Below are 15,000 nucleotides of genomic sequence, written 5' to 3' on the forward strand. Positions count from 1 at the left end.
AAGGAAGAGAAACTGATACCGAAGAATAAAGAGAAGAGGAATCCACAAGACTTACGACTTTCATTATCATATTCATTATTTTCTCGTCGTTATCATTAACCATCGTTATTTTCGTCTTCGTTATAGTCCTTCTTACGATCGTTGGAACTTTTATCTTCGTTGATGATGTGATTTTGTCGTTATCGTTGCTATTGCTTCCATAATCAGGCTTATCGTTATTCCATTGGTAAAATCATTATCATTAGTAGGAATAGAAATAAAAAGAAAAAAGAAAATAGGTAAATGCGACATGATCTAATCAAGTAATAAAGAAGATGATAACGTTGGATAATGATGATAATGATAAGAGTAATAATGATAATGATAATGACAATAGTGAAAATAATAATGATAGTAATAATGACAATTATAATAATGATAAGAATAACAATAACAACAATAATAATAATGATAATGATAATGATGATAAAACGGAGAAAAGGAATAAGAAGAAAGAGATAATGAAAGGATAAAGGAGAAAGGGGAAACAAGACAATTCACAGAAAAAATACAAACGAGAAAGGCGATTTTCTTCTCCCTTCTTCGCCCACATCAACAGAGAGAGAGAGAGAGAGAGATGAGAGAGAGAGAGAGAGAGAGAGAGAGAGAGAGAGAGAGAGAGAGAGAGAGAGAGAGAGAGAGAGAGAGAGAGAGAGAGAGAGAGAGAGAGAGAGGGCAGAGAGAGAGAGAGAGAGAGAGAGAGAGAGAGAGAGAGAGAGAGAGAGAGAGAGAGAGAGAGAGAGAGACCGCAATACAAATAAAAAAGAAAAATCTTACTGTAAACCAAACATAAAAGACAATGAAAACACACAAACAAAAGCGAAACCAAGAAATAAAAAAAGACAAAAACAAAACAAAACAAAACAAAAATATCCTAAAAGTTCACACGAAAGGAGGGCGAACCAAAGACAAAAAAAAAAAAAAAAAAATCGAGACAAAAAAAAAAAAAAAAAAAAAAAATCGAGACAAAAAGAAAAGAAAGAAAGAAAAATAAAAGGCTAATGAAAGCAACAGAAAAGGGAAGAGGGGAGAACGAAGAATCGCCAGGCTTCCTCACTGATCTTTGTACGTGAGCAACGAACCGAAACACGAAGACCTGGGAGATTGAATATGACTTCTTAAACACAGTGTGAAGAGGTGGACGAGGCGGAGAGAGAAATGGAGACGCAAAGATACAGAGGTGCATATACTCTATCTGTCTATCTAACTATTTATATATATATGCATATAGATAGATAGATAGATATAGATATTGATATAGATATACAGATAAAAATATAGATATAGGTATAGATACAGATATAGATACAGATATAGATATAGATACAGATATAGATACATATAAAAATATAGATATAGGTATAGATACAGATAAAGATATAAATATAGATATAGATAAAAATATAGATATAGGTATATAAACAAATAAAGATATAGATATAGATACAGATAAAGATATAGATAGATAGGTAGAGAAACAGACAAACAGACAGATAGATAGATAGGTAGATATACACTGTCGTATCAACACCCTTTGTCGAAAGATATAGATATATAGATAGACAGACAGATAGATAGGTAGATAGATATATAGATAAATATACACTGCCGTGTCGAAAAAAACTCGCAAACGAGATTTATTAAAAAACTTTTCTCAAACAGACGGATAGACATATAAACATGCAGATATAGATATAAAAAAATAGATGGAGAGAGAGCTAGATAGACCGGCAGCTAGGCAAGCAGATACACAGTTTATGTACATAAAGAGAAAGCGTGAAAAAATACGAGGAGAGGCACGCAAAGGGTTGAACAAAAGAAAAGCAGTTAAGAACCCCGGGACCAGAAGCCGTTTGCAGCTGAGGGCCGGCCACAAAGAAAATGGAGATACAAAAGAAAACGTGACACACAAGAAGGGGAAACTTAGAAAAAAAATGAAAACGAAAAAAAGGGTGGAAAATGATAGATGATGAGTGCGTATGCGTTTATAGCGCAGAATGTGAGTTTAAAAGATAATTCTAAGTATAATAGGAATGGTATATGTGATATGATACAGTGATATAAGCGTAGGTACGACGATTTTACACTATACGTATATTTCCTTTTTCCTCGTATCCATTGCCTGTTTTCTTTCCCCTTTCCCCTCTTCTGTCCTTCCAGATCAACGCTTTCTTTATTTTTTTGTCGTTTACTCTTCTTTCTCTCTTCCCTCGCCCATTCCCCTTTCCTTTTCCTCCTCGGTTCCGCTAACCTTCCAACCCTTTGGTCTTCCTTTCGTCCCTCCCCCCCCCCCTCCACAACCCCTTGTCTAAATCGTCCTCCCTTTTCCCCGAATACCCTTTAGCTCTAACATTTTTTCCCCCAATATTCACCACCCTTTTGGCCTATCCACGTTCCTTAACCCTCCAATTTACTCTCATTTTCCCTATCCTCCTCCTTCGACTCTCAAACTCTTAAATGCCTTAGTCAGCTCCTTATTGTCCCCATTCCTAGGCCCTCTCTTTGTTTTCCTTAACCCTCGAGCATGACTTTTTCCCCTCATTTCCCCACCACTAACCCCCTTGCCTTCCCCTCTCTGCTCCCAAAGCCTCCCTTAACCCTCTCCCACCCATTTCCCCAACCCCTCAGTCCTCTCTTCTTCCCCTAACGCCTAAATCCCTTTACCCTTCCCTCATTTCCGCCCACCCCCAAGCCCCTTTACTGCCTCCCCCACCTCTCTTCTCCCCAAAAGCCCTCCTCTCAACCCCTCCCCTCTTTCTCTCTCCTTCTCTCCCTCTCTTTTTTTGCTCTCCCTCTCCCCCTCTTTCCCCCCATAACGCATCTCCACCAATTCCCTCAACGTTGTATACCCCCACAGCGCTCCCCTCATCAACCCCCCCCAGCGCTCCCGCTCTTTACTAAACCCCACAACCTTCCCCTCTTTAAAACCCACAGCCCTCCCCTCTCTTCCCCTCATAACTCATTACCTCCCCTTCCATCCCCACCCTCCCCCAGTCCTTCCCGCCCTCCCCTTCCACCCCACCCTCCCCTTCACACCCCCACCACTCCCAAGACCCTACCCGCCCTCCCCTTCCCACCCCCACCCTCCCCCAGCTGCCGCCGCTACTCCCTTTCCACCCCCCACCACTCCCCACCCCATCCACCCTCCCCTTCCACCCCCACCCTCCCCTTCCAACCCACCCTCCCCTTCCCACCCCACCCTCCCCAGCCCTACCCACCCTCCCCTTCCACCCCCACCCTCCCCAGCCCTACCCGTCCTCCCCTTCCACCCCCACCCTTCCACCCCCACCCTCATCTTCTCAAGCTGTTGTGGCTAACCATTTTTCCATAGTTAATGATTTCCTATTGAGACTAAAGTACCACGCTAAGGTCATCTGTCTGCCTCTCTGCCGTAAGATGCTGAATATTCATAAATCCTTGATTGGGGGGGGGGGAGAAGGGTGCCAGAGCGGAAAAGGGGGAGAGATAAGGGTGGAATGGAGAGAGAGAGAAGGTGGGAGAAAGGGAGAGGGAGGAAGAAAGGAAAAAAGGGTGAAAGGAAGAAAGGAAGAAGGAGAAAAAAGAAAGGAAGAAGGAGAAAAAAGAAAGAAAGGGAGATAGATAGATAGATAGAGAGAGAGAGAGAGAGAACGGGAGAGAGAAAGACAGATAAAAAGATAGGGAAGAGGAAAGAGGGACATAGAGAAATGGGAGGAATGGAGAAAGGGAAAGACAGAGATAAAGAAAAAGAGGGAGAGAGGAAGGAAGAAAAGGAGGAAGAGAGAGAGGGAGAAAGGAAAAGAGGGTGCTAATTGCAGAGAGAAAGGGTTTTTATTCTTCCACTGAAATCATTGTTTTATCACTCTCTTTCTCTTTCCTTTTTTTTTCCTCTCTCTTTCCCCTTTCTTTCAATTCTCGTGTGATCCTTTATCTATGATTTTTCCTTCTCAACGTCTCCCTCAGAAGCAGGGACAAAAAGTGAAAGAGAGAATGAGAGAATGACAGAAAAGGAGAGAGAGAGAGAGAGAGAGAGAGAGAGAGAGAGAGAGAGAGAGAGAGAGAGAGAGAGAGAGAGAAAGAGAGAGAGAGAGAGAGAGAGAGAGAGAGAAGAGAGAGAGAGAGAGAGAGAGAGAGAGAGAGAGAGAGAGAGAGAGAGAAATGGGGAGACAGACAGACAAACAGAGAAAGAGAAATAGACAAAGAGAAATATCAACACAGAGACAAACACAAACCAACAGAGAGAAAGAAGAAGAAGACAGGAAGAACGAGAAGTAAATAACAATGAAACTAAAAAAAAAAAAAAAAAAAAAAAAAATCTTTCCACCCATGTAGAGGATCAATCGGTCATGCTCAGGCGGATGGTGACCTGACCATGCATGCTGAAGGCGAGTCAGTCACGCGGAAGGGGAAAGAGCAGGCAAAGGCAAGTGTTCATGGTCGAGGGTCCACGCGCAACGCCCGGCCGCCCTTCATGGCTCATTCGGCCGCCCGCCGGTTTCTTATCAGCGCGCCTTCGACCTGGGGGGGGGGCGGGGGGGGGTATAAGGGGGGGGGGACGTTGCTCGTATATGCACGCGCGCATACGTATAGGAAGATACGCTGTGGGGATATGCGCTCGTATGCACACGCACGCACGTACGTATACGGAGATTCATGGATCGCAGGGATATACCCCCGTGCACACACACGCACACAAGGTCTATGCTTACATAGACCTTGCACGCACATACGTACAGGAATATACACGGATCATAGGGATATACGCCTGTGCATACACACACGCACATACGTACATGAACATACACGGATCGTAGAGATATACGCTCATACACACAAGCGCATACGTAGACGAATATACATGAATCGTACGCACATACGTACACGAATATACACGGATCATACAAATACGCGCCCGTATCTCCTTGCACGCGTACATGAATGGACATGGCTTATTAACATGTGCGTATATTTGTAAACGTACGTATCTCTGCGAAGGTATATGTGTATGTACGTATCTTTGCGAGGGTATATGTGTATGTACGTATCTTTGCGAGGGTATATGTGTATGTACGTATCTTTGCGAGGGTATATGTGTATGTACGTACTTATGCGTGTATGTATGTAAGCATGTATGTGTGTATGCGTTCTTGTGTGTGTGAGCGAGAGATAATTCTTAACACTCACTAAGCAAACACAAAGCTATCTGCCAGTAATAATAAAAAAAAGATAAACACACGAAATACACAGTCTTCGAGGCGACCCCACAAAGTTCCCAAGAACAGCAAGCCGACACAACTATGCGAGATTACAAACTTTCCAAATGAAGAGTGTGTCTTGAGAAAAAAAAATCTTTAAATGGTCCGAGAATGAGAAAAAAAAGAAAGAAAGAAAGAAGAAAAAAAAGAAGGAGGGAGAAAAAGAGGAAGTTAAAGACTTTAGGAGAATTAGCGGTATTGTGAACTTTTATGAATTCTTTGAGTAATGGAATTAGGTGCCTGAATGTATGAAAAGCGACGGTGGTTCTGGTGTCAACAGCCCTGACGTAAACAGAATGGTTGTAAACAGTGCAGATTTAATCAATGAATGTGTGGAAGGAGTAAAATCTGCACTGTGAATCTTCCGAATGTCTCTGCTGGAGGTCTATAGCGTATGGTATATAAGTAGGATATATGAGTACAAATTATATCGACTTCCAGGGATGTTTGGAACTATAGATATACAAGAGACAAGACAAGTTGACAAGAGACAAGTTGATATAGATATACAAGAGACATATAAGTATATAAGTTAAATACCATTGCAGATACTTGGATGATCTATTACAGTATACTCAATGATTAGGATATAAGTGTAAAGTAAGGGTTTACAAATCGTTTATATAACTGACTTTCAAAGATTGAATCGCTAATATACAAGAGACATATAAGTACATAAGCAACCATTACAGATACTCGGAGGATCTTTTACGGTATATTCAACCCCGTTCTATGGGTTTACGGAAGTGTGAACGTAATATTTCCGAAGGGTAAAAAGGGTAGATATTGCAACGAAGTGTCCTTAATAACGTTATCACGAGAGCCTGACATTCCCTCCATTGTCTGCCGTTCCATTGCAACTTTTAACTTGAGTCTTTATAGCGAAAGGCGATAAGGCTTTGTTCTAGCAAGAAAACTTATAACATTCCCTGGAGATGGGGAGATATGTTTATTTTTTCTTTCTTACATACATTCCTACATCACATACACACTTAATGCGTATATATATGAATGTGTGTATGTCTCTCTACCTAGCTGTATAATATACACATTTATCTCTCTCTCTCTCTCTACTCATCTATCCATCTCTCTCTCTCTCTCTCTCTCTCTCTCTCTTTCTCTCTCTCTCTCTCTCTCTCTCTCTCTCTCTCTCTCTCTCTCTCTCTCTCTCTCTCTCTCTCTCTCTCTCTCCTCTCTCTCTTTCTCTTTCTCTCTGTCTCTCTCTCTATCTATCTATTTATCTGTCTCTCATTGTATCTCTCTCTCTCTCTCTCTCTCTCTCTCTTTCTCTCTCTCTCTCTCTCTCTCTCTCTCTCTCTCTCTCTCTCTCTCTCTCTCTCTCTCTCTCTCTCTCTCTCTCTCTCTCTCTCTCTCTCTCTCTCTCTCTCTCTCTCTCTATATATATATATATATATATATATATATATATATATATATATACAAATAGATAGATACATATATATGTATATGTATATATATACATATATATATATATATATATATATATATATATATATATATATATATATATATATATATATATATATATATATATATATATATATATATATATATATATATATATATATATATATACATACATCCAAACACGGAGAGAGAGAGAGGCAGACATAGAGAGAGAACCGCACAACCACACAGACAGACAGACAGACAGACACTGACCGCCCCCGCCCCCCTCGGGATCTCAGCCGTGAAATGTATTCCAGGTTAAGATGTAGAGTGACGTCGGCTAAGGATTCCGGACGGGCGTCGGCGACAGCTTCACAAATATTCGCGCAAAATCCTCGGGAATCTGTCAAGATGGGCGGGCGGGCGGAGCGCATCCCATCACGCCCTCCTGGGGATGGATTCGCGTCCTTTTTTTTCCTTCTTCTTATTCGCTATACTTGATCGTTTTTTTCTTCTTTATTCCCTTACTATTTCTATTTTTTTCTATACTTGTCCGCCTTTTTTTCTATACTTTTGTTTTCTTTTCTTCTTTGTCTTTTTTTTTTTTTAGTTTTCTTTTGCTGTATCTCTCTGTCTTTTCTTTTCTCTCTCTCTTTCTCTTTCCATCCTCACCCTCTCTCACTGTCTCTGTCTCTCTGTCTCTCTCTCTCTCTCTTTCTCTCTCTCTCTCTCTCTCTCTCTCTCTCTCTCTCTCTCTCTCTCTCTCTCTCTCTCTCTCTCTCTCTCCCTTTCCTCCTCTCTCTCTCTCTCTCTCTCTCTCTCTCTCTCTCTCTCTCTCTCTCTCTCTCTCTCTCTCTCTCTCTCTCTCTCTCTCTCTCTCTCTCTCTCTCTCTCTCTCTTTCTCTCTCTCTCCCTCCCTCTCTTTTCCTATTTCGTTTACTTCATATTTTCATATTCCCTTTTCTGATTTCTCTCTAATATTCGTTCTTCCCCTTCAATACCTCCCTATTCTCTAATTCTTTTAAATTTCTCCTTTCCCTTTCCCCTCTTCGACAAAATTTAAGAATAAAGAGGAGACGAAAGCGAGACGAAAGCGAGAGAGAGAGAGAAAGAGAGAGAGAGAGAGAGAGAGAGAGAGAGAGAGAGAGAGAGAGAGAGAGAGAGAGAGAGAGAGAGAGAGAGAGAGAGAGAGAGAGAGAGAGAGAGAGAAAGAGAGAGATAGCGGTAAAGATAATGGATATAGAAAAAGTGATGATACAGATAAAGATAGTGATGACACTGAAGATAATATTGATAATATAGATAACGATTAAGATGATATAGATACTAACAGCGATGGTATAGACAATTCTAATAGTAATAATGATAATGATTATAATGATGATATAAATGATGATAAATTAAACGATAATGAAATATCTAATGATAAAGTCAGCTAATACAAATAAAGATGGTCGAGATGACGAAGGGAAAATGGAATAAAGATGGGAGATGAGAAAAAAAGACAAAGCTCTAAATGGTGGAATTGAATGACATTATAAAGGAGAGGAAGGGGACCGGTTGATAAAGAAAGGGACAGATATTACGATAATGAAATTGGGGAGCAGAGAGCCCAGTGGAAATCAGGAATGTTGCCCGCGGATTTTAAGTCTGTCAACACGTGTAACCATGTAAACACACACACACATACACACACGAACCGACACACATACAACCATAAACACACACACACACACACACACACACACACACACACACACACACGAACTGACACACTCACACACAACGAACTGACACACACACACGCATACACATACAAAAATAAACACACACACACACACACAATGACACACACACACGAACTGACACACTCACACAAACACACGCACACACGAACTGACACACACACACAACGAACTGACACACACACACGCATACACATACAAAAATAAACACACACACACACACACAATGACACACACACACGAACTGACACACTCACACAACACACGCACACACGAACTGACACACACACACAACGAACTGACACACACACACGCATACACATACAAAAACAAACACACACACACACAATGACACACACACACGAACTGACACACTCACACACACACACATACATACGCACACACACACACGAACTGACACACACACACACATACACATACAAGAATAAACACACACACACACACACACACACGAACTCACACACACGAACTGACACACGCACACACACACATACACACACGCTCACACATACTAATTAATGTATTCAAAACGCACATAGTGGTTGGGGTGTGTGTTTTTTTTACGGGTTTTCATCAACCCTATTCTTGTAATTGATGCTAAATGCTTCTTAAATAGTATCACTATTATTAGACAATATCTCTCGTCCCTTTGTCTATTTGACTAAACCATAAGAATCTCATAAATTCTTAATTAAAAGATCAATTAGTCGGTCAATTAATAGATTATCTCAAATCTTTTTCTTCACTCATATTCTAAACAGTCTTACCTGTCCACATCTTACGGCCAAAAAAGCGACAATAATTATGATATTTATGATGACATGGATGATAATAATAATTGATTAGATATATGATGATGATGATAAAAGCTTCAATAAGAATAACGATACTGATGATGTTACTATTTATGACGATAACAAGAGCACTGATAATGAAAAGACAAATAAAAGATAAGGAAGGAAGAAAGAAAAAAAAATCTAATAATGATGGAAAAGGAGAAAAACAAATAAAAACAAAATATCTATCGTGTTCTTACCTGTTGTTTATTGTCCTTGGAAAACGGCAACATAGTCGACACATGGAACATAATTTCGTGTCCCTCATAAATCGTGTAGACGGAGTGTCGACCCGTCATGTCACCTGAGAAGGAGAGAAAAAGATGAGTTAGAAACGTCATTTTTGAGTTGCAGGCTGGAGGGAGGGGAGGGGAGGAACGGAGGGAGGGAGGGAGGGAGGGAGGGAGAAATGAGAGGGAGGATGTAAGAGGAAAGAGGGAGGAAGGAGGAGGAAGGAGGTATGCAGAGGGAGGGGAGAGAGAGGGAGGAAGTAAGCAGGAATGAGTGAGAGAGAGAGAGAGGAGGAAGTAAGCAGGAAGTAAGCAGAGAGATGAGAGAGAGAGAGGAGAGAGAGAGAGAGAGAGAGAGAGAGAGAGAGAGAGAGAGAGAGAGAGAGAGAGAGAGAGAGAGAGAGAGAGAGAAAGAAAGAGAGAGAGAGGAAGAGATAGATAGATAGATAGAGAGAGAGAGATAAAAGCGAGAAAGGGAACAGAAACAAATCAAAAGCGAATACATTTTCACATACTTTCCCTTCCACCCATCACTGGCTTAATCTTAGGTTTATCAGACTCGAAAAGAAAAAGAAAAGCCAAAAAAAAAAAGAAGAAAAAAACGATTTATTGGATTCCCAAAACGTAGAAATTCGTTTGATTGCCAGAGTCAAAGTAATTGTCAATAGCAAGTGCGCGTGAGTGAATGCCAAGCCGGCCTCTCGTTCTCATACGGGACATGTATCTCTGGCACATTTTGTGAACATTTACGTCACTTTTCGAGAGAGATTGGTGGGGACATTTTTAACAGCTGGAGAAATGAGGAGAAAGAGAGGTGGGGGGAAGGAAAGGGGGAAAGGGGGGAAGGGGGAGGAATAGGGGGAAGGGGGGAAGGGATTAGCATCGTTAATATATCGTTGCGGGTTTAATGGGTTTCCTTTATTGGTCTTTATTTTCAGAACTTATTTTTATATCTGTTTCGCTTTTGTTTGTCTATTGTCGCATAGTTTTGTTGTAGATAGTGGTAAAAATAGATAAATTAGTAAATGGGAAGTATGCTAATATACAAACCATGAATGGAAAGAGAAGAAAATGGATCTTGTAAATTAATTAATAAAAAAAATAAAGTTAAGACATTAACTTTTTAAAAAAGGAAAAAGATGAATAATAAGAAGAAAAAGAAGAAGAAGAAGAAGAAAAAAATCAAATTCTAATCAACTAAACCAAACCTCTCGCCCCCCTCCTCCATCACCCCCCCTTCCTCTCCCCCAACCCCCCAAAAAAAAGCCTACAAAAAAAACAAGAAAAGAAAAAAGACAAAGAAAAAAAGGGAAGAAACCCAGTCATTCCTCTGACACAGACCGAACTTAGCAGACAAGGAAAGGCGTCGTCTAAACATTTCCCGAAGTATTTGCCGAAGCTGCTGCTGCTGCAAAGAGAGAGAGGGACGCTTCTGTTTGGTGTTCGCTGGCCTGGGAGACACGAGTCTGGGGTTGGGGGGCGAGGGGGGAGGGGGAGGGGTGAATGGGTGAGAGAGAGGGATGGTGGGGAGAGAAGGGGCTTGGGACGTGTGGGGAGGGGGTGTAGGGGTGAAGCGGAGAGGAAGAGGAGGAGGAGGAGGTAGGGGTGGGGTGAAGAGGGGCTGAATGGGTGAGAGAGGGATGGTGGGGGAGTGAAGGGGCTTGGGACGTGGGGAGGGGTTAGGGATGAAGCGGAGAGGAAGAGGAGGAGGAGGAGGAAGAGGTAGGGGGTGAGGGAGAGGTGTTGAATGGGTGAGAGAGGGATGGTGGGGGTAGGGGTGAAGGGAGGAGGAGGAGGAAGAGGAAGAAGAGGAGGTAGGGGGTGGGGTGAAGGGGGCTGAATGGGTGAGAGAGGGATGGTGGGGAGTGGGTGGGGGTAGGGGTGCGGGGGAGAAGGAGGAGGAGGAGGAGGAGGAGGAAAAGGAGGAGGAGGAGTGGGGGCGGGGGTGTAACTGGTAGGCTGAGACAGGGTGGGAAAGTAAGGGTTTGATGTAGGGTGAAAGAGGGAGATGAAATGCGAGGTGGAAGAGCGTTGGAATAAGGGGTTTGAAGTAAGCTCGACTCGGCGCGGGGGTGGGCGGTGGGGGGGAGTTTTTAATGGGGGGGGGATGAAGTGGAAATGAAGTAGGGGCTAAAATGGGGGCTGAAATAGGGAAGGAAACATGAGGGAAAATGAGTGATCGAAGCAAGAAAAGTGAAGCCGAAGCGAGGAGATGAAATAGGGACTAAAATAGAACCTGAAGCAAGAGTGAAGCGAAGGGAAGGACTAAAAAAGGATTAGAAATAGGGACTGAAATAGGGTTGTAGCGGGACTTGAAACGGGTATTCGAGTGAGGTTGGAGAAGCGTTGAAGCGAAACTGAAGCGGGACTGAAACAGAGTTGAAACGGAGGCAGAAGCTGGACTGAAGTGAGTTGGAGGAACCGTTTGGAAGGAATTGAAAAGAAGTGAAGCTGAAGGGGGTAGGGGGGGGGGTAGGTAGTGGTGGTGGTAGGGGGAGAAGGGGAAGAGGAAACGAAGATAAGGGAATAACGGGATGGGATGGATAGTGAGGAAGGAGGAGGGAAGAGAAGGGAAGGGGAAAGAGAAAGGAAGAGAGAGAGAGAGAGGGGAAAGAAATCAAAAGGACTATACTGGATTACAATATGCAGCTGATGTGCCTTCATTTTTTTTCTTTTTTGTTCCTTCTCGTGTATGCAAGAGGGGCAAAACCATACATAAAAAGATGCGGTCATTTTGAAAGAGGTAGAAATCATGATTATGAATGTGATACTGAAAAATGATACTGATGATAACAATACATGCACGCACACACGCGAGTGTAAATCTACAACTGTGACTGTAACATTAATCTTCTCGCCCCTCTTACTCTCTCCCTCTCTCTCTCTGCGTCTCTCTTCTCTTCTCTGTCTGTCTTTCTTTATTTATTTCTCTCTCTCTCTCTTTTTTCTTCTCTGTCTTTTTTCTTTTTCTCTCTCTTCTCTTTTCTATCTGTCTTTGTTCTCTCTCTCTCTCTCTCTCTCTCTCTCTCTCTCTCTCTCTCTCTCTCTCTCTCTCTCTCTCTCTCTCTCTCTCTCTCTCTCTCTATCTCTCTTACTTTCTCTCTCCCTTTCTGTCTGTCTCTCTCTCTCTCTCTTCTCCTCCCCCTCTCTCTCCCCCCTCTCTCTCTCTCCCTCCTTCTTTCTCCCTCCCCCCCTCTCTCTCTCCCCACCCCTCTCTCTTTCTCCCTCCCTCCTCTCTCTTCCCCCCCTCTCCCTCTCTGCCTTGTGTACGCGTTGGGAAAGTAGAATGGGACCAAAGCGAACATTAGTCGTGCAAAAGTACCAGCCACAGACACGGCAGCCACAGAATCTTTTGTGTATTTCGCTCCTATTGTTTGCAGGACGTGATGACTACAAGAGGATTTTTTTTTTTTTTTTTTTGTCATGGGTGCAAATATGTGGAAGAAGGGATGGATAGGAACAACAATAACAACAACAGCAATAACAAACGATGGTAGTTTTATGATGCTGTTCGAGATTTTTTTTTTTTTTTTTTTGTCATGGGTGCGAATATGAGGACGAAGGGATGGATGGAAACAACAATAACAACAAAAACAATAACAAGCGATGGTAGTTTTCTAATGCTGTTCGAAGATTTTTTTTTTTTGCCATGGGTGCAAATATAAGAGGAAGAAAGGATGGATAGAAACAACAATAACAACAAAAACAATAACAATCGATGGTAGTTTTATGATGCTGTTCGAAGATTTTTTTTTTTTTTCTTTTTTTTTGCCATGGGTGCAAATATAAGAGGAAGAAGGGATGGATAGAAACAACAATAACAAACGATTGTACTTTTATGATACTGTTCGAAGATTGAATTGTATTTTTTTCGATCTTCTTGCAGTTCCTCATCCTATGGAGAAGAATGGGACGGGGAAATTGATAAAGTTGGGACTTGCTGTTTCAAGATTTGCTGAGTCTTCTTCCTCTCTTTCTCTTTCTCTATTTTCTCATTGTCTGTCTGGCTGTTTTTTTTTCTTTTATCCATCGGTCTGCATGTTTCCGTACTCTGTCTGTCTGTCTTTTTGTCTGTCAACGTGTCTGTCTATCTATCTCACTATCTATCCGTTCGTCTATTTATCTATCTACCTTCAAAGAAATGAAGAATTTGATCTGAATTGCATAACATAAGTCAACGAAGCATTAAAACAAATAAACAAACAAGGAAATAAATAAACAGAGACGTAAAACAATAAAAAAAGAAAATAAAAGAGAAATAAGAAGAAAGAGAATAAAGAGAGAGACATAGAGAAAAACACGAAGAAATGAGAAGAAAGTGAATAGAGAAAGAGAAAGACAGACAGAGAGAGAGAAAAACACAAAGAGATAAGAAGAAAGAGAATAGAGAAAGAGAGAGACAGAGATAGGGAGAAAACACGAAGAAATGAGAAGAAAGAGAAAAGAAAGAGAGAGACAGAGAGAGAAAAACACAAAGAAATAAGATGAAAGCGAATAGAGAAAGAGAGATAGAGAGAGAAAAAAATACGAAGAAAAAAGAAGAAAGAGAATAGACTAAGAGAGAGACGCAGCGAGAAAAACACGAAGAAATAAGAAAGAGAATAGAGAAAGAAAGACAGAGACAGAGAGAGAAAAACACAAAGAAAAAAGAAGAAAGAGAATAGAAAAAGAGAGAAACACAAATAGAAAAACCCAAAGAAACAAGAATAAAGAGAATAGAGAAAGAGAGACACACAAAGAGAGAGAGAGAGAGAAAAAAACACGTATCTGTCGAAGCTACGATGCTAGTCAATTGAATGCATGAAAGTCGAGACACAGGACGCTCGCGACATCCGTTCAATTTCGGCCTCAGAAGCTGCATATTCAACTCCACGCTCTGAATTCGTCTCTAAATGAACCCCCCCCCACCTTCCCCTCCCCCCCCTTCTCCCCCCTTCGCTGTCTTTCTTTTTTGTATGACTAGAGGAGAGAGAGAGAAAGAGGAGAGGGAGAGAGGGAGAGGGAGGGAAGGAGAGAGGGAAGGAGGGAGGGAGGGAGGGAGGGAGGGAGGGAGGGAGGGAGGGAGGGAGGGAGGGAGGGAGGGAGGGAGGGAGGGAGAGAGAGAGAGAGAGAGATAAAGACAAAGGGATAGAAATAGATAGGTAGATAAAAATATATAGATAGATGGATAGATTGATAGGGATAGATGGATCGAGGTAGATAGATAGATAGATAAAGATAGAGACAGATAGAAAGAGAATGGGAGCAAGGAGAAGAAGAAAAAGGAAGAGCAGGAAGAGAAAGAAGAGGAGGAGCATAAGGAAGGGGCTAAAGAGGAAAATGAGAGCATGAAATAAATGAAGAAGAAAAAGAGAGACAGAGAGATGGGGAAGGAGGAGACTTGGTATATAAACAAATGCATATAGATTTTTTTTTCCTTTCTGTGCTATCAAAGTTATTCTTATTAGTGATACGAATTAGCAAAAAAATAAATAGATAAATAAAA

The 15,000-nt window shown here is 41.7% G+C and overlaps 1 protein-coding gene across 1 annotated transcript in view; it reads right to left on the minus strand.

Moving 5' to 3' along the window:
• LOC113822205 (GTPase-activating Rap/Ran-GAP domain-like protein 3) overlaps nt 1–15,000 on the minus strand; it is a gene marked incomplete in the record, with an annotated part of 672,275 nt that overhangs the window by 136,921 nt on the left and 520,354 nt on the right. The window contains 1 exon segment of the mRNA XM_070136675.1: nt 9,486–9,589. Coding sequence (XP_069992776.1) covers nt 9,486–9,589 — 104 coding nt within the window.

This window comes from Penaeus vannamei, chromosome 22, assembly GCF_042767895.1.
Source record: "Penaeus vannamei isolate JL-2024 chromosome 22, ASM4276789v1, whole genome shotgun sequence".
Lineage (NCBI taxonomy): Eukaryota > Metazoa > Arthropoda > Malacostraca > Decapoda > Penaeidae > Penaeus > Penaeus vannamei.